The sequence below is a fragment of the Neolamprologus multifasciatus genome, chromosome 23, assembly GCF_963576455.1.
Source record: "Neolamprologus multifasciatus chromosome 23, fNeoMul1.2, whole genome shotgun sequence".
Taxonomy (NCBI): domain Eukaryota; kingdom Metazoa; phylum Chordata; class Actinopteri; order Cichliformes; family Cichlidae; genus Neolamprologus; species Neolamprologus multifasciatus.
The window spans coordinates 27,806,078-27,831,359 of NC_140460.1; the positions used below are offsets into that span (position 1 = coordinate 27,806,078).

The 25,282-nt window shown below is 42.5% G+C and overlaps 1 protein-coding gene, 2 long non-coding RNA genes and 1 other non-coding gene across 4 annotated transcripts in view; all 4 read right to left on the reverse strand.

Annotated features, from left to right (window-relative positions):
- The window catches only part of LOC146491747 (TSC22 domain family protein 1), a 30,243-nt gene extending 26,872 nt beyond the window's left edge, over positions 1–3,371 (reverse strand). The window contains exon 1 of the mRNA XM_085150912.1: positions 559–3,371. Coding sequence (XP_085007038.1) covers positions 559–2,597 — 2,039 coding nt within the window. The 5' untranslated portion in view covers positions 2,598–3,371. The remainder of the gene's footprint in view (positions 1–558) is intronic.
- A 13,713-nt stretch (positions 3,372–17,084) lies between these two features.
- Positions 17,085–24,090, reverse strand: LOC146491748 (uncharacterized). The gene is made up of 3 exons (XR_014872540.1): positions 20,544–24,090; positions 17,764–18,966; positions 17,085–17,661 (listed from the first exon to the last, which is right to left on the reverse strand). It is a non-coding gene; the product is annotated as an uncharacterized LOC146491748 (long non-coding RNA).
- Positions 19,421–20,536, reverse strand: LOC146491749 (uncharacterized). The gene is made up of 2 exons (XR_014872539.1): positions 20,135–20,536; positions 19,421–20,035 (listed from the first exon to the last, which is right to left on the reverse strand). It is a non-coding gene; the product is annotated as an uncharacterized LOC146491749 (long non-coding RNA).
- On the reverse strand, positions 23,897–23,967 carry trnag-gcc (transfer RNA glycine (anticodon GCC)). Its single transcript has one exon. It is a non-coding gene; the product is annotated as a tRNA-Gly (tRNA).
- Positions 24,091–25,282: the final 1,192 nt, after the last annotated feature.

Below are 25,282 nucleotides of genomic sequence, written 5' to 3' on the forward strand. Positions count from 1 at the left end.
TATAAATAAACTGCTGCACAGTTCTCCATATCATGGCACATATCAACAGAGCTGGTGTCTAATAAAAGATTAAGTCTAAGGGGAGAGTGAAGGGACAGGAAACTCAGACTAAAAAACTGGACAAGTGTCCAGTAGATGGTGGTGGATGGAAATGGGGGGTGGGGGGGGGGGGATGAACAGGCTACAGCATCTGCTGAGTCACAAGCACCCTCAGTGAGTCAGCAGCTCCGCAGCCACTGATGTTTTACAGCAGCAGTGTCCAGTCTGCTTTTTTTTTCCTGATGTCTGGTGTGTTGATAGCTGTCAGGGGGACCTCAAGGGACACAGGATCAAGCACATGTGACACTGAACTTCTAGTTCTGATTTAAACAACAAGACCAGAGTGTGTACCACTGATGTGGGGGGAAAAAAAGAAATTACAGGAATGGGAAAGACTTATTTTGTTTGTACCTCAGCTTTGCCTACAATGTACCAAGAATAGCTTTTCGTTTAATTAAAGACCTTCACAGTTTACATTAGAATCAAACAGTTTAGGTAGCACAAGCCATTCATCCTCACCTGTCGTCCTCTCCTTCACCATGATGAGTTCTCAGGCCTGCAGCCACCATGAAGGCACTGGCCTCAGCGGACATCCCCATGTGGGCCAGAGTTCCAGCAGCACTGCCAGCTTCTGCGACGCCGTCTCCACCTGCTGCAGCCCCCAGCCTGGGCAGCCCAAGCAGACCTTGGTGCTGGAGCAGAAGCTTCTGGGCGTCCTCCAGCTGGGACGCTGTTATGGCACTCCCCCCAGCAGGAACATGGGTGAAGGTCGTGCCTGGCGTGAGGATGGGCTGAAGATCAGCTTGCAGCGCAGTCAGAGGCATGTAGGGGGTCCCGTGGGTGGGTGCTATGGTGATGGTGCCAGCAGAATGGGGTTGGGTTTGTGGCTGTGGACGAGGCTGGGGTTGAGGTGGAGCTGGGAGGGTCTGGGGCTGTCCTGTGGCAATGGTTGCTGTAGCAGATGGGGCAACCTGACCATGATGGGGCAGCTGCTGGGTAATGCTTACAGGCTGCTGCACCGTGACCCCTGGCAGTGGCGTCACAGAGACTATAGCTGTGGCATGCGGCAGTGGAGGTTGGACTTGTGTCTGGAAAGGTGCGGTGGGCTGAATAAAGTCTGGCTGTCTGACCCCCGTTTGGAGCTGAGGTGCAGGATACCCTCCCTGTGGCTGAGGCTGGTGAGGCTGGTGAGGATCCACAGAATAGGGCTGCTGGCTTACACCAGTCTGTGGTGTCACCTGTGGTGATGCAGGAGGGATACTGACAGGAACCGCTGGCTTCCCTACAACAACCTCCTGAGGTGAAACATAGGTTACAAGTGTGGTTTGTGCAGGTCCCTGCAGTGGACTCTGCATGGCTTGTGGACTAGTGAAGTCCTGGCTTGGTGGCTGATAGGGCTGCACGGTGTGAGGCAGCTGTACGGCAGCTACACCTGGACTGATCCCAGCATTACCTGCTTCAGGGTCTGCAACCACCTCTGCACCTTTTGCTGCCTCCGCCGTAGGAGGATGAGGAACCTCCTTTTCGTAATACTCTGTGCAAGTCCATCTCCCTTTGCGGAACGGCTCCGAGTTTGTATCTAGTTTGACCACCCTGAAGCGAGAGCCGGTGGCTGTCTGAGTTTGGGTGTGGTGAGTCTGAGTGCTGGGAGGAGGAGCAGTAGCAGCAGATGGACCGGTTCCTCCACCAACAGGAGCCACCTGCCCACCCATGTTAGTGTTATCAAAACCTGGAGCAGCAGCAACAGCAGACACAGTAGAAATGTTCACACTGCCTTGTACAAGTGGATCAGTGGCTGCCCCACCAACAACAGAGGCTGCAGGCTGGCTTGCCCCCCCTGCAGTTTTAGTGTTATCAAACACTGCTGGTGGCCTCTGAGGCTGGTTAAGACCAACTTTGGAAGCTATAGATGGGCTGGAGCTTGCCAAAGGAGCAATGGGAAGTGTTGGCAGTGATGCTTCACCTCCTCCTAAGCTGTCAGAGTGATGATGGTGGGCCTGGTTGTGCTGCTGAGGGTAGTACTGATGATGCACAGTCCCATTTACCATAGAGGGGTGATGCTGAGACCCCTGTGGGATAGAATGAGGCTGGAGAGGCTCATTAGGTGACACCAGTCCAGGCGTGTCGACTCCATGGAGGCTGTTCAAAGTCTCATCAGAGGAGCTCCTCTCCGGCACACCCGTATCAGTGGCCTTTGACACGGACACATCCAGCATGTCAGAGGAGGACAGGTCCTCAGTGTGGGACTCATCCATGTCGTCGTAGCTCTCAGTATCATCTGCCAAGCTGTTGTTGCCGCTAACGTTTATCTGAGCGGAAGTGACACTTGTGATCTGGAAGCCACTTTTCTTCTTCACCTGAGCTCCAGCCACTTGGGACTGAGGCTGATGGTGGAGTCCAGGAGACGAGGATCCAACCTGGGTTGGATTGTCGTCTACTGCGCTGACACCGGCAGTGGAGGAGGCTGGGGGCGCCCCGCTGCTGCCTCTCCTGTAGTGGTAAGCAGTTTTCCGGCTCCCGGTCCCGGACTGGTCTCCGGGGAAGTCTTGGTGGTGCATTTTTATGCTGAAAGAGTTTCTCGAGGCCAAAAAGCTGCGCTGCCTAGTAGCTAGCGCAAATAGCGAGCCATAAGTGAAAAAAGTCACGTGATTAACGTGCCTTAAAAAACAAACAAACACACATACACACACACACAAGCCAAACGCTCCCAGCTGCAGTCAGGCTAAAACCCAAGCTTGCAGGCGGTGTTCCTCTTCCTAACTCTGCAGAAGCTAAGCTGCATAACAATAAAAACAACACTATAATTGATTACAAAATAAATAAACAGAATGTGAAATCCAGGTAGCCGCTGGCTAGCTAAAGCTGCGCTGGGTCGATTAGATACGCTCCTCTGGAACTTTGTGTATCCTTTCACCCCCCCTCCCCTCCCGATTACGACTGTATTTTTGAGGATATTGCTGCCACTTTAAGCACGGAGAAATAAGGCAAACCGTGAGCAAATTCAGCTGCACTCAACCGCTCCTCAACGCGAATCTGCAAGCCTCTTAGCTGGCCGGTGCGTGTCGCAGGAAATCAGCCGTCGCATCCATTCCTTCTCCCGGACGTCGAGTCTCGTTTTACACCTCAGAGACCAAAAAATTAGTCAGAGACACCTTCTGCTCTTAATGGACGACGGTGTTAAATAATATCCGTCTTTGTAGTGGTAAAAAGTACTCGTTAAGTCCATCTCAGGTTGTCGTATCGCGTCCGTGTTTGCTGTCTCATTGCCGGTGAGCAGCAGCAGCTAACGGGCTGTCAGTCTCAGAGGAGGGAGGAGGAACGCAAACATAACCACTGCGCATGCGTATACGGGTCCATTTCTTCACACTAGTGCAACGTTCATGTTCGATTGTTGGAACGGATTTTCCCAAATCCTAGAACACTGTCGTGTAATAGGACAGGTTTTGAGCTTAATAATGAATTGAATTTTTTGATGACCCAACTTCTGGACCATGGGTGTAACAGATTTGGCTTCAGGAATTTCAAAAACAGTAAAAACATCTTATGCGACATAGATAGAATATGTTTCACAAATTGACCTGATTGCACATGAAAGGCAGCATCAGCCTAAGTGTTGTGTTTTTTTTTTCTAGGAAGCCACAGTTTTGAAAGAACTACTAAACTGTTAAAATAAACAGCACTGATTGATGTCTTTAAGCCTGTTTCAAGCATGGGTCTTACCCCTGTTTTTATTTCTTTATTGTGAGTTATTACTTCAAACAATCACATCTATACATATGCAAGAAATTTATGTATTCTTTTTTTTATGGGCAGGGTTTCAACCCTTTTTTTGCTGACAACAGGCCATAACTATAATGCTGACACAAACTAACCACCTCAGATAGGATCGCCTTGTTCTGCCTGTTGGGACCTACCAACGAGGATCCCCTTTTTCAGATATTGTACCTGCCTGCTGTGCCTGCCTTCTAGCAATAGATTCTCATGTTTAACATATTGAATCAGGACTGCAGGTAGAATTAGTGCCATCTAATTAAAAGGAGATAAAAAGAGAAATTAAAGATCTGAGCAGGGCCTGTCAAATCTTTTCCAGGATGTCAGTACTACAGAGATCAAACACGTCATGTGCACCTGGAGGGGAGGGTGTGCTCTGGAAAAGTTCCACTGTGAAGTCCGTTTCCAAAGATTGCATAATATTGATGCCGCAGAAAGTAAACAGTGAGATGCAAGTCATGCTTTCTGTAAACGATCAACTGGATCATGAACACCGTTTCTGGACAGCCTCAGGAGTTTACACTGTGTTTACATCGGACTGACACAGGCAATTTCAAATAATAACTAATTGAACTACACAAAACAATCAAACTCATAAATACAGGGTGCTGTGATTTAACTCTTCAAATCATATTGTAACATAATATGACAAATAACAATCATCTAATGAGCAAACGTTAAAAAAGCACCATCCAAACCACAGGTGGTTAGATGAACATTTATATGCTAATTTGTTTTTAAGGTTTATTCGAAATCTTCGTCCATGCAGAAATTATGTGATTGTGAAGCCAGAGTGTCTTCTTATTAACTACTACAGCCTAATGTTTCTTATATTTTTTTGACAAACACGTTTAATAAAATAGCTCTAAAGTAAGTGCCACCGCAGCTTTCTAAATTTAAAGAGCATGAAGCAATGAAAGCATGTTATGACAGAAGTATTAGAGCACACCCTAGGAAAAAAAAATACTCAAGGTGGAATGTGTCGGGTGAGAAGGGGGTGTTTTACTTTTATTTTAGCATCAGCATCAATATTATATCAGAATCATTTAATAAGCATTGCATTAAACATTGATTGAAGCTATTGACATTATCTTAATATTTGTATTACAGTGATTGCTATAACCTGGTGTTAATCTTCTACTTACAGGTGTCAGAATAATCATATTATCTCTCATTGCAGGTGTAAACATGATCACCTTATACACATTGCAGTTTGTTGCTCATTATAGAGTTGTGCCCGAGTTAATAAAGGTCAAAAACTTCAGTCGGCGTTATGACTGGCTGATCCATGGTGTGGGATGACTTTGGGCCCAGGAGGTTGCACGCGCTTACATAACACTGATATCATGTGATTCTTTGTGATTTTTTATCTAGTTATATCTTTTCATTAAGTTTTTAAGTAGTGGTAGTTAATTAAACCAACATTCATTTAATATTGCATGCCTGATTCAGCGTATTATATACAGGTCAACTTGATAATTTGCAAAACCTTGCAGCTGTAATGTTGTGTCTCCGTAAGGGACAGTTGGCTCTAAGGAGATGAGTGGGAGCCAGTGTCTGTCCTCGAGACGAAGAGAATGTTCCTTTGCTGTGTCTAAAGTTGTCAATATTGACTGTATTGTACCACCTGTACGCATGAGGGGGCGTTCTAATACCCTGATTTTCATAAAACAATGGTTGTGTGGTGTCTGAAACGAGATCTGATGCTGTCTGCTGTATGGTGTCCATCTCCCACGCGTGTGTTCATTAAATCATCGTTTGACTTGACCCGGCCGGACCAGTGTGGTTATTTTTGGTTTTCCTCCTGTATCCATCCTCAATATTTGAATCCGTAACAAATGATTTCAGTATAAAACCACCAACATTTATTTTTTGCACTTTATAAATAGCTTTTGTTTTTAGTGCTATTTATAAAGCTGCAATAATATATCATATAATTCAAATTCTAATTTAGGAAAAGTATAAAATTACACTACTGGTCAACAGTTTTAGAACACCCCAATTTTTCCATTTATATTTTTTGCAGTTCAAGTCATTCAAGTCCAATAAATAGCTTGAAATGGTACAAAGGTAAGTGGTGAACTGCCTGAGGTTAAAAAAAAAAGATAAGGTTACCCAAAACTGAAAAATAATGTAATCTTCAGAATTATGCAAAAAGGCCTTTTCCAGGAAACACAAAATGGGTTAACAGTTTAAAGCTGTTCTGCAGCAATGGAGGTTGATCAAGCCTTGAAAGCTGGTGCTACTAATTCATACAGGTGTTCCAAAAAAAAAGCTGTCCATGCTGAAAGGAACATAAAATGGTTTGCCTTTTGAAGGCAAACCATTTCTCACTCACCATCGATAACTCCACAGTTTTCCCTTCTCCTCAGGTTAAGAGCCTTGGTGTCATCCTAGACAGTTTACTTTCCTATAAATCTCACATCAATAATCTCACCCGTTCTGCCTACTTCCATCTACGTAACATTAACAGATTGCTTCCTTCTCTTTCCACCCAGTCTACATCCATTCTTGTCCATAGTCTTGTTACCTCCCGTATTGACTACTGCAATTCTCTTTTGCATGGTCTCCCCCAAAAATCCTTCCATAAGCTCCCTGTGAGCTTATGTGAAATTCCGGATAATTTTCAAACTTCTTCTGCTCACCTTCAAGGCCATTCATAACCTCGCTCCTCCTTACCTTTCTGACCTGTTAACCACCACCTTTTCTGCCCGTTCACTTCGTTCTTCTTCTTCTATCCAGCTTGCTGTACCTTCCTTCCGCCTCACCACCATGGGAAGCAGAGCTTTCATCTGCTCTGCTCCCAGGCTGTGGAACTCTCTGCCCCCAGAAATAAGAAACATTGGTTCTCTCCCACAGTTTAAATCCCAACTCAAAACTCATCTGTTCAAATCCGCATATTCACTGTGAATCCACTGTTTGTTAATTTTATCTTGTTTATTAAAATAAATTCCCTTGGATTAATTGTAAACAAATCCAGTTTTTCCTCATTTTCATCACTTTCACAATATGTCTAGAACCTCCATCAACTTTGGCGTCTTCTCTCCTAATTGGGTTTCAGTAAAAGTACTGTTCAAGATTTAGTAGGTTGCATGAGCTTCTCAAGTTCAGTCTTAATAGCAGAGCAGTGCACACACATCAGCACACGGGTATGAGGAGATTCAGCATAGTACTAAATGGTAAATGGCTTGTATTTGTATAGCGCTTTTACTAGTCCCCCCTAGGGACCCCAAAGCGCTTTACACACCCAGTCATCCACCCATTCACACACACATTCACACACTAAATGCTACTGTTCACTGTTCCTTTGGCCACCTGAACATATGATTGCATCAGGGCAGAAAAACTGATTTTAAACCTGAAAAATAGGGAAGCAACCTGTTGTGGGGAACTTCTGCACTGTTGTTTAGCTCTTCTGGACTCACACTGAAAGCAAAATATTACTCTTAGTCTTCGTTCACAGGATCCCCTAACAGTGTTTCTCAAACTTTTCACAATAAGTACCACCCTTATGACTGACATTAAAGTACAATAGTATAGGCCTATTTAACACCACATACAGTTTACACAAGACAATTTTATTTCTTATATGAATGTTCTTTATTGTAACTGTCATAAACAGGATGTGACAAGTGATAATAATAACAACTGTACTGCATTAAAACATTCACAGCAGGTGGGATATCCAATCTTTATGTGATAACGTGATGAACCCTGCTTCCGGGCCCAAACTACTCTGCATTTATTAAGGCTGTTGTGTTTTTAACATGTTTTAATGTTTTTGTTCTATTTAATCTGAACAAGCCCCTAAAAAAGGCGGTGATCACTGTAGGCCTCTCTCGGTTTTACTCATCACTATTCATTTGAAAGCTCAGTTTTTAAAACCGAGTTTTAAAATACAGCCAGCCCATGCAGCAGTATATTAATGACTACATTATATTGCAGTTGTTCTCCTCACTGAAGTTTGGTCCATTTACATCATCCCGACATGCGATTGCCTTTGTCCCAAACCTTCAGGAACCCTCACATTAACTTTTATTGGGAGAAAAAGGTTAGCGTTCACCCTCCAGCTTCACTGTGTTTATGTTATGCTAACCATAGCTGTGTAGCTAGCCACCACACAGAACATCATTAAATATACCAGCTAGCCCAACTTCAGACAGTAACCCTACAAAAGCTACTGCTGAGCTTTAGTTTTCTGTCTTCATTTATATCAGAGGTGATAGCAGAGCTGTACATTTTAATCTTTGCTGTGGTGGTTAATCTGCCGGATTTTTGGCTTCACTACCCTCCTTCGTAGCTCATGTACGTCGAAGCTCCGTTTGCTCCGTTTGCTCTTCGTGGCGTTTCAGCAGACGAGCCGAAATGTGGTGGCCTTGCTGGATCTGCTGTCCACCCGCCATGTGATGACCCGCCTCCAGGATCCCCCAGCCAAGGGAAATACACCGCTCTCAATGCACCGCTGCTGCAGCGGTACTCCCTCTCTCACATAGAGTGGGCCATAAAACTCTCTCTCTCGGGCATGGGTGATGGTACCGCTCTCGAGCTCATGGAGAGCATGCTGTCCTTCCTAGGAATGGATGACAGTCGATTCCTCTTCACTCATGTCTTCCTCCAACAGTTGCCAGTGCGAGGTCGCCTCGCCAACTCAATGCTGCTGGCCGCAAAGGATTACTGCCCTCTCGCAGAAGAAGCGGATCACATTGTCCTGGCTACCAGGAGCTTCGGCATCCAGGTGATAGTTCCCAGCTCACAGACGGTATCTCTCGCGCCCCCACCGAGTTTCCTGGGAGCCTCCGACTCATCAATGGTGGCTGGGATTGGGGCAACGTGGAAAAGGGCAGTGTCTTTACCATCAGCGTGGCAGCGCCGTGGCGCCTTTTCCGTTTTAAGCCCCGGGGAAACGAGCCTGCCAACGCTCTGTAGTGGCCGCGACTGCTGGCGATAAGGAAAGGCTGCTCTTCATAGAGGACTCACGCTCAGGGACAAGTTTTCTGGTTTACTCCGGCTCCCAGAAGAGGCTTGGGAACTCTTGTGTCGTCTTTGCATACCTCTGCAATGATATATTATTTAATCTTTAAAAAAAAAAATGGAGATTTCCGTGTACCACCAAAGAGAGCCCAAGTACCACTAGTGGTACGTACCACCGTTTGAGAAAGACTGCCCTAGAACAAGACAAAAATAGCCCCCTTACTGTAACCCCCGGCAGCAATCTCAAACTCTTTTTTTCTCTCTCTCTCTATCTTTATTTCAAGAAGAGCAGTAACAACAAATATAATGCATGGAGGAGACAAAATAAACAGGTAAGATGTACAGCAGGGTGATATGACCAAAGATATTTATCACGATATACATTTGAAAATTTGCAATAACAATATAACTGACGATACTGACGTCTGACACGAACTGACACTAGACAAAATACTTTACAACTCCACAACTTTATTAGTGCAAAAAATAAAAAAAATAAATGTATTTTCACTTAAACAAGCAGCTGTTTTTTATGTGCATTAAAGTTATATAAAAATTTAACAGTGCAAATGCAAGGACATATCCCCAGCATAACCATGTTTAATATCCACAAAACGTAAAAAGAGGTTATACACACACAATACGGTAATATTATGTTGAAGCACAGTACGTATCACTCCGCAAGGCTCCTGCCTACGATAGCCGTAATGCTCCGACAATCCATCAAGCGGTGCAGGTTAGTAGCTTATGAAAGTCATACTAAAACATCTGACAGATTATCGAGCTCCGTGTACGACATAAAATCATTTCGAGGTCAGTAAACACAACCAGAATTCATACATAAGGCACACGGGATTATAAGGGGCACTGTCGATTTTCAGAAAAATCAAAGGATTGATTTTAAGTGTGCCGTATTTTCCAAAAAACACGGTAATAACGACGGCCCGCTAGCATGCTGTACCAAAAATAGTGCTTTGTTGTGTATCTGACAGACGAAAGGTAAACCAGTTCCACACCATTAAAGTTGCAGCATTTTTACAAACCAATTCTAGTTCATCCGTTTCATTCAACAATCCGCTTTCACCCTTCTCATTCTCCATTGCCGCCATGCTTTTTCCGCCATGTGCATATGAAAACAGAGGCACTGCGCATACAAGTTTTACCCATATTCTATTGTGATATTTCATTTTCCTATCGTTGCCCAACATTATACCGGTATTACCGTGAATGGTATGATATGGCCCAGCCCTAGTAAGATGGATCCCAAAATTAAAAGGGGGAAGAAAAAAAGATACAGTGACATTAAATAATTAAACAAGGACATTAAACATATTACAAATATTTACAGTTTTTAAAGCTTTTTTGTTGTGAGAGGAACAAATTATATTCACATAGAGTTCAATTTCTTTCTTAAAGGTGAAAAAGTGAGGTTTCTTGCTCGAGAACTTACATTTATGGATATGGTATTTGGCAAGGAGTAAAATCAGATTAATGATGTAAAGAGCATTCGAGTCTTTCCAACTAAAGTCAGTATAACCAAATAACACATTTTGGTAAAAAAGCACAAAATTTGATAATATGTTCTTAGAGATCAAACTAGCGATGTCTTTCCACAAAATCTGTGTAAAGGCACAAGATCAGAATAGGTGCGAGCAGGTCTCTGGGATGATCTTACAGAAGGACCAAAAAGTATCTATATCCCTCTTATATTTTTGAAGTAATCATTTAACAGGGTAGAATCTATGATTTAGCTTAAATGAAATTTCCTTCACTTTGTTAGTAAGGAGGAATTTTTGTGGCAAAGACCAAACGTTTCTTCCAGTCAGTGTCCTTGACAAAATTAGACCAGAAAGAAATGGAAGGAGGAATAGAGATAAGTGACTCTTGAAAAAGAGACTTAATCTTTGCATTCACACCTTTACAAGAGGAGAAACAAATCTGACCTAAAGGAGTGTCTCTCAGGATAGGGCGGGACATGAACAGGTGTGGGGAGGCAGTGGTATTTCTAAACAACATGGACAGACCAGGCAGTATGGCATCAAAAACAATACAAAACTCCTTTGGGGATACTGGGATGTTATATCTGGATAGGAACTCTGAGTAATTGTATAATAAGCCTGCGTTATTGAATAGTTGACTTACCAGAAAAATGCCATTATTAAACCAGTTTTCAAAGAACAGCGACTTATTCTTGTAAAGAATGTTACAGTTGTTCCAAATATAATATCTTTGTGGAGAAAAGTTATGTTTATAGATCAAGGACCATGCCAAAAGAGCTTGTTGATGAAAGTTTGAGAGTTTAATTGGGATTTTCTGAATATTGTAGTTGCTGAGAAGAATAAAGTCCAAGCCACCCAAATGTGAAAAGATATGATGAGAGATGAAGTTCCAGATGAAGTTAAGGGTTTTTGAGATATTTAAAATGGAAAAATTTACATTCTCCTTAAAAATTAGAAAAGACAAATTCTACAAAATATGGAATAAATGGATTAGCTTTGTGTCCCCCCCTCTGCCCTGAATTTGGGTAAGAGCAGCCCTGAATTGGTGTATCTCCCATGTATTGTACAATGTCAGGTCGACCCTCTACTTCATAATATGTATTGAATGTACTTTATGTAAATAAGTTAAACATGCTGCATTATGTATACACTGTCAAGCCACCGAGTTCACTTTTGTTATTTGAATGTAAAACAAAAGGAATAAGAAAAAGTCTTTTTTTTTGGTCTTTTTTTTGACTAAATAATATCAGTGCACTTTATTGTAACAAGTCCTTTTCAATAAAAATATAATATATAAAAACAAAACAAAACATCAGGACCTGGGAATTTATTACATTTTAGCTGACTTACTGCATCTGAAATGTCTTTCAAAGAGACTGGTCTGTTACAGAAATCACTGTCCTCTTTGGACAGCTGGTTCACATTAGGGATGGAGTCAAAGAACTAAGAAGCCGACTTCTGACAAATTTTGGAAGTGTAGAGATTACTGTAAAACTTTGAGCAGAAGTTGGCTATTTTCTTTGGCTCATCAGTGATTGAGCCATCAAATTTTAAATACTGAAGTGAATTGTTTTGACTGCTGCCTTCTTCAAGCCATCGCCTGCGTCACCTGACAAAGGCTCTTTCAGCTCTTCGTTTGTAAATCTCATCAAGCCTGTTCTGCTGCACAACAAGCTCTGATTTTTCAGACTCATTGAGAGTGTCTGGAAGTTTTGAAGTCAGTAGGGAGATCTTGCTTATTACTTCACGCTCTTCTTCTTTTTTCATTTTGGCTAAATCACTACAGTACTTCTTTAGAAATGTTGGAGTTTCATATTTTAACAGTTCCCAGTTAAGACCAAAGGTATTTTCGTTTATTGCTTTGTTCCAATACTTTCTGATCATGCTTTTGATCTCTGAACATACAGTAGAGTGTTTAAGGATCCTGCTGTTAAGTTGCTTAAGAGAGAGGGGAGAAGATACTACAGGAATGAAAATGCAAATAGATTTGTGATCGGATAGAGGCGATGGTAAGATGTCTGCAGCTGCATTACTCAGATCTTTAGAGATGAGCCAATAGTCAATTTGAGACCGGCTTGATAATGATTTGTTACACCATGTGTATTCATTCTGGGTGCATGTCCCTCCAAGTATCAGTTAAATAAAATCTGCTCAAAAACCAATTTAGTAAACTTTGCAAGTCAGAACTTTTAGGAGGCCACCTGTCAAGACGGTTATTTAGTACAGCGTTAAAGTCCCTGCCACAAATAATGTGAGAATTAGGGAGTTTAGCTAACCAGTGAAGCATGAGTTCTTCTAACCTGCCAATAAGTACATTATTTTCAGTATGGGAATTGAAACCATAGACATTTACAATTATGAAAGTCAGGTTAGCAATCTCAAGCACTAATAGAATATAATGACTATCCTTGTCACAATCAGAAAACAGGACTTTTTCCTTTAAAACGATTTTTAAGATTGCAAACGCCTGCTAAGCGTTCTGAACCATGAGCAATCCATAACTCGAAGCACCACTGTGACCTCCAGAAGATAACAACACATGGGATTCTTATATAAAACAGAAATCAGTACCATACTGTTTAAAGTATAGAAATATGGCATTTTGTTTTGTGTGGTCTCTTAAACCTCTCACATTAAGGGAAATAAAAGAAAGGTACATAAGGGCAAATAAAACAAAATAAACAAAAAAACTAAGTAAGAAAGGGGATAGCCTAAAGGTTGAAGAGCTGTCAAAGAGAAAACTTAGAGGCCTTGGTACCCTGTGAACCATGGGAGGGGGGACCACAAACCTAACTTCACTTAACTTTAGGAACTTTAACATGGGATGGAACAAAGTACAGTTCTGAGAACAGATGGGCACAGAACAGTGCATTAAAATGAAAATAATTCTCTCTAAATTTTACCAGTAAGAGATAAAAAGGGTCAAAAAGAGAGTCAGAGTAAAATAGTTCTGAAGGTGATACGCATATTAAGGTGCATCTGGAGTGCTCATAGCACCATCTTGAATGCCTCCCAGGGATCTCGAACTCCTCCCAGACCCTCAATAAAGTCATTTCAGAGAGGCAGGCTCTCGCTTCATCCACTGAGACACCGGGGGACAGCTTTGAGTTGACCAATGAGCCACATTTACGGCCTTTTGATGAGTGAAGTGCCCAGAGTTTTTGAAATCAACCAAGACAGCTTTGCAGACTTTGCAGACTCTCCAGAAATACACACGTCCTTAACGACTGCCCTGCAGGCCCATCACCACATTCAGGCGTTTTTCCACTTAAAACATCACTTTTTTTGATTTTTTTTTTTTTTTGATAAACTGCCAAAGAGTCATTTTTACCCCCCAGTACAGTAGACTCTGCATTTGGATCTGAGGAGAGCAGCGGACACAAATGATTGTGAAGAAGTCACTGACATTTGGTGGCAGGCCTTAGATAATAATTAGTTATTGTGTCTGATGGTGAAAAACACAAAGTTTTGGAAGAGGCATACAGGCACTGTGGAAAAAGCAAAGGTGTGTACATTCTGTAAAAATGTTTTTGTAAGCAATTTTCTGCCTATATTATAAACACTTATTTGTATGTATGTTACACCGTGTGTAATTTTTATAGAAACCGTGTTCATTGTATGAATGTGTAATTATCTATCTTTGATAAATAAAATATTTAGTCTTGTATTTGTGTACTTTGTGGTTATTGAATAAAAAATTGTGACATATTGCACTGATAAACACAGATGACTAAAAGAAATGTTTGATGGTAAAAAGGAAACAACGGTTGTGCTGCTAAACTTTGAGGTTCTAAGTCACCAAAGTTTAAATAAGAAAATGCATAGAGGAAACTAGCAGCTCTGAGTCCATATGTAAAACATGAAAACTTCATAGGAGTGATACTTGTTCTTATATAGGTGCACTTATTCTTTGTTATGCACTTTACTGTTTTGGCCATCCTGTGATCTCATTTGCTATATTGTCTTAATCCGGCACTGTGTGATGGCATGCCACATTTGGCCCGATTGTGGTTTGGTTTATGTGGCCCAGGCTCATAGAAAACAGCTCTGGCCTGGATCCGGCATCAAGCTGGCACTTCTGACTGACTCGTGTCATGGCAGAGTGTATGTCAACTAGATGTGGGCCAGGTCTGGCAATGATGGCACTATTTATGTTCCTATTATGTTCCTATTTTCCTACTTTAGTTAGAAGACCCAAATGCCATGTTGCAATAGAGTTCAAAAATGTGATGTCATTTCCAGGGTAAAACCGCAAAGGATTGTAGGTACAAGTGGCTAGCTAGAATGGGAAGACGCAGTTGTATTATTAACTGCCATAGCCGGTCGCATGATTTGAATTGAATTTGTTGCGCTATGCTGCTTTGTTTACTGTGGCTTTGCGGGCTAATGTTTGTTGTGTTTTGTAGGCAAACCAGCCTACAAAATGCTGGAATGCGATCCAGACTGGGCACCCTCTATTAACCTGGGTCATACCGAGTTTAAAGCTGCTACCACAGCGAGATTTGATCGGTTAAGAGGGAGACCGAGATCAAAACAGCCACGAAAAGTCCTGCATTCCTTTTCATTCCGTTTCTCATTATTTTAATATCCTATGATATGAAGGGCATATAGGGCTTTGGAGTTGACGTCACGCCGCAATGCATTGTGGGAGCGCGGCGCCAATTTCGGGGTCTACGAATCAAAACAAACACACAGGGTTTCTACTCCACGGCCGTATTTCGGGTCCACATTTGCAATGCACACTATTTTCTGCAAGTACTGCTGCTTCGCCTCTGGACGCAATCGGTCTCTATACAGTCCATTCTCTTTTGAGCTGCTTTTAAGCATCTTTCTTGTAGTCCTCATTCCAACACAGTGGCTGTGTCCCAATTCAGGGTCTGCACGCTTGAAGTACGCATTTTAAGTGCGATTACGTCACCGCCACGCGACGACGGCTGTCCCAATTCGAAGTGTACTTCAAATGCATACTCCAAAAGCACCGTCGATTTCCCCAAATATCAAGCGTGGTCCAGTGCACGCTTCATGGTCCCATATATCCCACAATTCATAGTGCGGCGGTGGGTGTGGATAATTTTGCCGCAAAATACGGCAGAAGGGAGCGGCCAAGAGTGAACTGTCAAAAGTAAGTACTGAATATGATGTCACTTATTTATGTGCGAATGTTTAATAACGAAGAACATTAAAACATTGCCGACATGTGGCCAACAGCAAAGTTATGTGACATTAGTGATGTTTGTACTTTCAGCGTTAACGTGGTTTTAAAGCCTCTACATATATATATATATATATATATATATATATATATATATATATATATATACCAGGTTTTTTGAACCTGCAGTTCAAAAAAAGCGCCCCTTTGACAGCCAAACCCATCTGTTCTCTGATTGGATTGTTACATTTGTGATTGACATGACATTGACCAATCAGATGAAAGGAAGAAAAATAGGGTCAAAATTCGTACTTGTAACTTGCAGGGGGTTTTTTTTGGCCAAGTTCACACACAAATCCTTTTTACACATACAAAACTGATTTACAAGTATGTAAATATTTATTTATTTATGTAATATTTATGACCACATTTTGAGCCCATCGGACCAACCGCTATTGACATAGCCTGACATATTTTCGTACTTTGTCTGTGGAGTCAGCGCGTACAAGTCGTCATTCAAACGAAGGTAAGTCAGCTCGAGTACTGTGAGTAAAATGCGTTTGATTTTCCCCATAACATTCAGATTAGTGCAGCATAAATTCATTCATGAGGGGGAAATTACAGTGAGAACATGTGGAGGCTGTTAAAGGGATAACATAGTGAGTTCAGTGCATTGATGTGACATTATCCTGAAGGATTTAGTTATTCTTTATGGTTAAAAAAATTGCAATAATTTATTCATATTTATTGTAAATAATCCTAATTATACATTTTGCTTCCATGTTTGTATCCTGTGTCACTAAAAATACATTTTATTTTAGTTTTATACATTGATTAATGACCTGCAGAATCTCCTTATCATATTAAGTGATTCATAACTGTCACTTTATGCTCCATCTTGAAAGTGATTACATCCTTGTATTACATACTGTAGGTTCATTTTCTGCAGGCGAGTTGCTGAGTGAGAACAGGCAGATTTAGAATATAACATGCAGCGTTCTATAGATGGATGCATAAAAAAATGAAAAATTATATGTATGTGCTAACTTTCTAAACACTTTGTTACATTTATGATAAAGTAGTTAAAACACATTTATGTCGGCCTTGGCTCATAGTTCTTGACTTTAAATGAACTTTGTGTGTGTTTCAGGTCCTGCACTCTTAAAGACTGACTGAACCAGCATTGCAGCCATGGGTCACTGTGAGCATCACAGGGAAGGTTGAAGCTGCCCACTGCACCTGTATGGCCGGAGTCGTGGAGACCTGCACCCACGTCACTGCTCTTCTGTTTAAAGTAGAAGCAACAGTGTTGATCTGTGGCACAAGGACTGTTACAGATGAACCTGCAATACTGGATTTGCTGGGTAATATGACAAATCCCACCTGCTACTGTGGAGGAGTTGTCACTGCTATTGGATACTTTGCTGGTACACAGTAAAGCTGTGGGTTGTGGGATGACCCATAATGTTTTATCTAGGGGTCTAGATTTATGCCTGAAGTGCACTGCCATGTAAATAATTTGCATTTACTGAATATGTACTGACTGAGTCCCACTCTGTTCAAAAGTTGAATAAAGAAACAAACTAATTTTTGCCTCTTTTTTTTTTTTTTTAATTAAAACCACTTTATAGAACATCACATCAGTTATCACCCACTATTATAATTACTTTATTTACTGTATCTTTTGAAAAAATACCGCTATTTATACAGCACAAGACTTAAGAATATTTAACAGGAGCAAGTTTCATTTTCCCCTGGTTTTACTACCACACTGTTCACCAAACCTTCACCATCTTATCCAGAAGGGTCACCTCTTCACCCTCACATGGAAGAAGTAATCTGATTGGCATGGTGGTATGTTTGAAGCAGGTCCCTTGTGTAGCGCTGGAACCCAGTCACGATGTGTTTCATCCATTTCATAGGCTGGTTTTCTTGCAATAATGCCAAATAATTAGCAACTCTATAAATAGAAGGTAGTTCTGCAAAATCACTCAGTAGGATGTTTGTTCTAATTTGCTATGAGCTCAGAGCGCATCGAAAATAAAACTAATAGGCTATAAAGAGTGATATGAACATATTTAGAACTTACCGGAATGAACACACAAATGTCTGGAGCACCAACAGATATTTGGAGATGGAAGAGAACTGGATATCAGCTCGTCTCACAGCTGCTATCCAGGCTAGACGCCTTCGTTTGGTAACATCCGATACACGAGCTGCCTCATGTTGCTTCCAGGTGGGGAAAGAATGAAAAGATAAACCATTTTCAAGCTTATTCTCTTGCCGTTCGTGCGATCAAACATTGTAGCCGACCACACAGCAAATATGAACCATGGCTGTTGTGTGTGCCTTCGCTCCATTTTCACTTTTCACACGAAAATGGCGGATCAGGCCAAAATCCTTTCCACACCCACCCCCGTGACATCACACTCCAAAGCCCTATAACATCTGTAATTTGATATATTTTGTCATATTTTCACAGAACGTTATTCCACAGTTTTCTAATGGATATTTATGAAGACAGTTTTGTGTGACTGGTAAACTTACCTTTGTACGGACAACGGTCTTATGTTCTACTCTGAACATCTCAAGGTCCTGTACCCATGCGTCAGTAAACTGGACCTGGGCTTGTCGCCGGGATCTGAAGTTACTAAACACTTCATGAGTGTATGCACTCAAACTTAGGACCATATAATTATAAATATGAGCATGATTTAAGTTGGGCAGCGCGCTAACATCTTTAGTCCACTCTGTATGCTCCTATGGGTCTAACCCTTTCACTCCTTTGATTTTTTCCTCGTACCTTTTTTTTTGCTTTTTCATCAAGTCTGTCTTTGTACGGACCTGCCGTGTTCTCCCTCATTTTGTACATAACTTCTTTTGGGGCAAATAAAATACAAGTAGGTATTAAAACCACAGAATGAATGCTGGAAATGCTAGCACTTGAAGCAGTGTTTTGATTTTGCTGCAACTCGTACCTACAATGCAACACGCACAAGTCACGTGGTCGGTCGATCTCTATACTATACTGCTATGGTAGCCAACGTTTCAAATGCAGGTTTGACCGGTTTGTGAGTGTACACTTTATCCAAAACGTAGTGAGGGTTTACTCACGTTTACAACTGGATGGCTGTAGCTCAGCAGGTCACCTACTGATCGGAAGGTTAGTGGTTTGATCCCTGGCTCCTCCGGTCTACATGTCAAGAGTGTGAATGTGTATGAATGTAGTTGGCAAGCACTCAGTTTAGAGAAAGTGTGTGTGAAGGTAGCATGTTGTATAGAGCACATGCTCAGGGTTATGGTGAAATTAAGTTGTTCTTTTGTGTGATTGCACACTGCCCATCACAGGACCCCTTCGTAAGCTGTACAGCACAAGTTTCATTTCACTTTTATCTATATATCACCAAATTACAACATCAGTCACTGGTAGTGAGACTGTTAGTCACACAAATGGTAGACAGAAAGTAATTTCTGGACTTAGAAAAAATAAAATGACTCAATTAACATTTATGGTTTTAATTATTGTGTGGATGCCTGAAAGGGCATCAGTGGCCTCACTGATTTTCCTTGCCGGGTTGACCTGTGTTTTAGCTCAGTGAGATGAGCATCCGTTCTCAGACTGGGAGGCCGGGGTTCAAATCCCGCTTATGGCAACATTTCTTTCAGTTAACAGTTAAACTTTTTTAACTCTTTTCAGCAGAAATTTTGCTGATTGAACTCTTTTAAGCAGAATTTTAAATTTTTTCACCACTTTTCAGCACAAATCCCAGCTTTTTCAGCTGTTTTCAGCAAAAACCTCTTTTCAGAAGAATTCTGCTGATTGAAGTCTTTTCAGCAGAAATTCTGCTGATTGAACTCTTTTCAGCAGAAATTTTGCTGATTGAACTCTTTTCAGCAGAATTTTAAATTTTTTCACCAGTTTTCAGCACAAATCCCAGCTTTTTCAGCTGTTTTCAGCAAAAACCTCTTGTCAGCAGAATTCTGCTCATTCACCTCTTTTCAGCAGAAATTCTGCTCATTCACCTCTTTTCAGCGCAATTTTCTGCTTCTTTCCATCTTTTCTGCAGAAATTCTGCTCATTCAACTCTTTTCAGCAGAATTTTAAATTTTTTCACCAGTTTTCAGCACAAATCCCAGCTTTTTCACCTGTTTTCAGCAAAAACCTCTTGTCAGCAGAATTCTGCTCATTCACCTCTTTTCAGCAGAAATTCTGCTCATTCACCTCTTTTCAGCGCAATTTTCTGCTTCTTTCCATCTTTTCTGCAGAAATTCTGCTCATTCACCTCTTTTCAGCAAAATTTTCAGCCTTTTCACCTCTTATCAGCACAAATCTCAGCTGTTTTCAGAAAAAACTCTTTTGAGCAGAAATTCTGCTGATTCATCTCTTTTGAGCAGAAATTCTTCTGATTCACCGCTTTTCAGCGCAACTTTCTGCTTCTTTACCTTTTTTCAGCAGAAATTCTTCTGATTCACCTGTTTTCTGTAAAGTTTTCAGACTTTTCACCTCTTATCAGCACAAATCCCAGCTTTTTCAGCTGTTTTCAGCAAAAACCTCTTTTTAGCAGAATTCTGCTCATTCAGCTTTTTTCAGCAGATTTTTCACCTCTTTTCAGCACAAATCTCAGCTGTTTTCAGAAAAAACTCTTTTGAGCAGAAATTCTTCTGATTCACCTCTTTTCTGCAAAGTTTTCAGCCTTTTCACCTCTTATCAGCACAATTCTCAGCAGCTTCTTCTCATTTCATCACAATTGTTAGTCTCTCCACCTCTTCTTTGTGACAATGAGTTTGGCTCAGTGAGATGAGTAGCCGCCTTGAGACCAGAAGAGCAAGGTTCAAATCCTGCTAAGGGCAACTTTTTTTTTCTTCACCACTTTTCATCAAAAATTTCTTCGTCTTTTCCCTTTTTAGTATAATTTTTTGCTTTTCACCACTTTTCAACAAAATTTTCTGCTTCTTCACCTGTTTTCAGCAGAATTTTAAGTTTCTTCACAACCATACAACTTTTTGCAACTTTTCAACTTTTTCAGCTTTTTTCAGCAGACATCTTAAGCGTTAAGGCATCCACACAGCATTTTCACAGGAAATGCAAATTTTTCTAGTTATTATTACACCTTTTTTCAGTCCTCTTATATCTATGACAAAGTGTGTATGGACTGTATCGGGGACCGTACCTTAACTGTTAAGCTCACCTTTTTAACATATATCTGTGTGCATTACTTACATAATATCAGTATGGCAAGGCGTTTATGACTTATCTGTTTTTCTTTTCTCAAAGAAAAGACAGAAAACTTCACAATATGTGAAGTTACAGCACAGTTTCACCCAACGTGTGCTTCTTTGTCAGCCAGGGTGCTTTTAGAGCATCTACATTAGCTCATGTAATAAAAGTACAATCAGCAAGTGTATTTTAACATTTGAGGTTCCGATTGAGTCTTGCTTAGATGATGTGAACTATTTCATGGACCTTTTTTTGTACTATGCATCAAACCTATTCAAATCAGTTGTAATATATTTAAGCAAATCTAGAGAGAAAGCAACTCCTTTTTAGCTTTTGTGATGCATTTACTTCTTACACCTTAAACTAGATGTTAGTGTTCTCAAAGTTACCTTGTCTCATGTTGCCATCTTGTATTTCTAAAACCCAGCCTCAGTCTATGCCCTGTAGACTCTCAGATGGAAACACCAATGAACTTAGATATTCACAAATTTCATCAGGCCATCTTTAACATGTTAAGTTTTTGTTGATTTTATGTTTTACATAAAAAACTTCATATTTTTATAGTTTCAAATGAAAGCAAAGTGACATGGAAATATATTTTTTCTTTAGTGATGTTGCTACAGGAATCTCAAATACTAATTATTCCGGGATTTTTATCCCAGATAAAACTACATGATTTTCCACATGTGTGTGGAGTAAAATGACCTTTTTCTCATGATGCAAATGTTGTGACCAAGAATCATGCAGGATTAACAACACAAACTGTTTCACTAGCAAAAACAGTCTGTCTTATAGTTCTCACACGTTACCACTAGTTTTACAAACACATTCTTTTTCATGTCTGTTATGTGGTTTTTATGAAACTGATTTTCAATAGCGAGACAAGTAGCATCTAACTTTTCTTTGCTCTCCAGTATAAATGCAAGAATTTGCAGGCTTTATTGAAACTGTCATAATTTAACATTCAATGCCAAAACAGGGTTGATCCATGTTTCTGTTAACACTGCTTCATATATCACCAACTCTGAAAATCCCCCCCCCCCTTTTAAGCAATGTAAAACATAATCTCTCTCAAGACACAGAGAGTGTGTCGTCCCCCCCCCCCCTTACTCTATAAAGGTCTGTGTGTGAGAAATGCTCCTCAGATCTTACTACTAATACTACTAATACTTTATTTACTTCCAGTGCAAATAAAGATGTCTGATTTTGGAAGTAAAAGTCTCCGCCTGATTGCTACCATAAAGTCGGCGTACTTCAACATAACCTAACTGAACTCCATAGTATCACCGCCGCAATGCAGATACAATGGAGTGCTGCAAAGGGGCTGAAAGGAACCAGTTACAAGCGAGATGAGGTGGTACTTGGTGGTCCCACGGGCCCTGCAGGAGAAGGTGCTTCGTGCAGTGCATGGAGCTTCAGGGTCTGGCCACTTTGGTGTCACCAAAGCAATCCGCCGCCTCCAGCAGGGGTTCTATTGGGCCTGACATAGGTGGGTGAGGATCTGATGAGGATCTACCAGGTCTTGTCTATGCGAGGAAGCTCCAGGGTCGCATGGAGTCTGCTCATGACATTGCTAGGAGCAAACTGATAAGTGCAGGGGTGCGGCAGATATGGAATTAAGACATCCATTCCAGAGGCCAACATTTTGACGTCAGAGAACTGGTCTGGGTGTACAACCCCCAGAGGAAAAAGGGTGAATGCCCCAAGCTGGACAGTGACTGGGTTGGACCCTGTGGGTTCTGGAACGCCTGGGGCAAATGGTGTACAGGGTACAACTACCCCCAAGGGGACGGAGGGTCGCCCTGCACCCAAGGGGACGAACTGGCCCCCTATCGGTGCCCGGCCGCTTTACTGGGACCACAGGGTGGGCCACGGACATACCTGTACTCCAACCGTAAAAAACTCTTCCACCACCATTGGGACTCCCACTGCTGTGAGCCCTGTGAGCCCTGGGCCTTAGGTCACTTGGGTTATGGCCTCTTCCCCACCTCCCGCCAGATGCCGTTGCCCAAGGAGGCACCATAGACCACCAGGTAACCTGAGAGACATCGTGGGTGAGGGACTTTGAGGGGTCGGGGTAGGTCTAAGTGATGACTAATATGAATAACAGTAGGTGAACAACCCTCAAGAGGACAACCCCAGAAGGGATTAAATACCTGACAGTCTCCATCAATCGCTGCAGGCCTGAAAAAGCCTCTTGGATGAGGATTGAAAAGTCTTCACGTACCGTGAAAGTAATCCAGTTACCTTCTTTACAAGACCTCAAGACTACCGTGACCGAGAACCTACACAGACATCTGATCTCGTTAACCGTGACCGAGAACCTACACAGACATCTGATCTCGTGAATCCACCTCTAAATTCTGGGACGCTGCTAGCCGCACCCACAAGCGAGAGCCCGCCATGTGATCTTGCAGAAATCTTGATGCCGTCTGGCCGCGACCGAGAACAAACTTAATGCCACTCTCCAAATTCTCCTCTCAACAACATCTTGACTTAATGCAGATACGATGTCCAACCCAAGTTTGGTTTACACAGACTCCTTGTTGCAAATCTTGATGCCGTCTGGCCGCGACCGAGAACAAACTTAATGCCCCCCAAGGTCCCACGCATACAGGCACTGTGCATTGGCCGGGAATCGAACCCAGGACACCCGTGTGGCAGGCGAGAATGGACGATTTCTCGAAGCTGCAAAGAAAAGAAATACTGCGTGGACAAACAAAGGAGAGTCTCCAGGTATTTAAGCCCTGAACGGGTTTTGGAGGTGAAGAGTGCCACAGGAGATCCTAAAAATCTCCCAGCTCCGGCTAACCCGAAAGGGACAAGCGGTACACAATGGATGGGTTGCCTTTGCCACGTACTGTGTATCAAGTGAGGCTCAAGACACCATCTTCCCCCAAAACGGACCATTCTTCTTTTGTCTCGTAGTGCCGTCTTAAATTAAATTCCTTAATTACAGCCACATTAGCTCCACTAATAAGACACACAGGTTTACCAGCAATGTCTGTAAACATATATTCAGTCACCCACTGGCGCTGGCAGGCGACAATTCTAAGTCTGCCAATTGTTCCGCCGAATTCGCGCCACTCTCCAAAGTCTCCTCTCAACAACATCTTGACTTAATGCAGATACGATGTCCAACCCAAGTTTGGTTTGCACAGACTTCTTGTTCCAAATCTTGATGCCGTCTGGCCGCGACCGAGAACAAACTTAATGCCCCCCAAGGCCCCACGCATAAAGGAACTGTGCATTGGCCGGGAATCGAACCCGGGCCTCCCGCGTGGCAGGCGAGAGTTCTACCACTGAACCACCAATGCTCACAGACGTGCCAGTTTTCCCACCGAATTCGCGCCATTGCCCAAGCGCTCCTCTCGAGGCGCAACGGAAGATGTAGCCCGATACAGCCACGCGTCACTCATCAAGACACCTCTGTCGCACCTCCCTGATGGTCTAGTGGTCAGGATTCGGCGCTCTCACCGGTTCGATTCCCGGTCAGGGAAACTGTGTTTTGACCCAGCTCCGGCTTACCCGAAAGGGACAAGCGGTAGACAATGGATGGGTTGCCTTTGCCACGTACTGTGTATCAAGCGAGGCTCAAGGCACCATCTCCCCCCAAAACGGACCATTCGTTGAAGCCGTCAACAAATGAAGCAGAGTTGCCAGTTCTTCAAGCCCAGGATGGGCTGCCGTCTTGGAGGCGAAGTGTGTGACAGGAGATCCTAAAATGTGTGGCCGAACTGCGCATCAAAACATGCCTCGCGTGACGATAGAGCCCAACACCTCCAGTTTTTGAGACTTACGCATGGCAGGCGACAATTCTACCGCTGAGCTAACAACCCTTGCACGTCCGCCAATTGTCCCGCTGAATTTGCGCCACTCTCCAAAGTCTCCTCTCAAGACGCTTAAAATGGATGCACAAACTCTGTCACGTACTGTGCATCAAAGCACATCGCTTGCGTGAGGCTACAAGTCACTACCTTCTGATTTCGAGGTTCACGGGTGGCAGGCGACAGTTCTACTGCTGAGCCACCAGCCCTTACAAGTCTGCCAATTGTTCCGCCGAATTCGCGCCACTCTCCAAAGTCTCCTCTCAACAACATCTTGACTTAATGCAGATGCGATGTCCAACCCAAGTTTGGTTTGCACAGACTTCTTGTTCCAACTTACCAGTCAGGCAAGAATGACTTCAAATTATCTCTCTCAATGGACCCTGTTGGCAAAGGAACTCCAGGCAACCTCCAGAGACTCAGCTCGGGAGCTGCTGATAACCAATTATCAGCCCTTGCTCATCCGCTTCCAATGCAAAGACATTCCTAACCCTACCTGGACAAAGTGTCCAAGAAGAAATAACAGGTAGGAGTCATTTGGGAGCCAACGTGTGGTGCCCCGCAATTCTGACCTGAGAAAAGAAAGAGGAATTGTGGTGAAAGTTGGATGAAGTGGTTCCAGAGGGCCGGCACGCATCCATAGGGGAGGATCGCCTGCCACGTCTGAGTCTTGAAATCAAAGAGACGGGAAGGCTTTCCACGGGCAATGGTAGAATGATTTGCATTGATCCCTGTTCTAGATCTCGCATAAGAGGAGGCTGAAAATCCACTACAAACGGATGGTTCTTTGGCTCCAGCGTCCTCG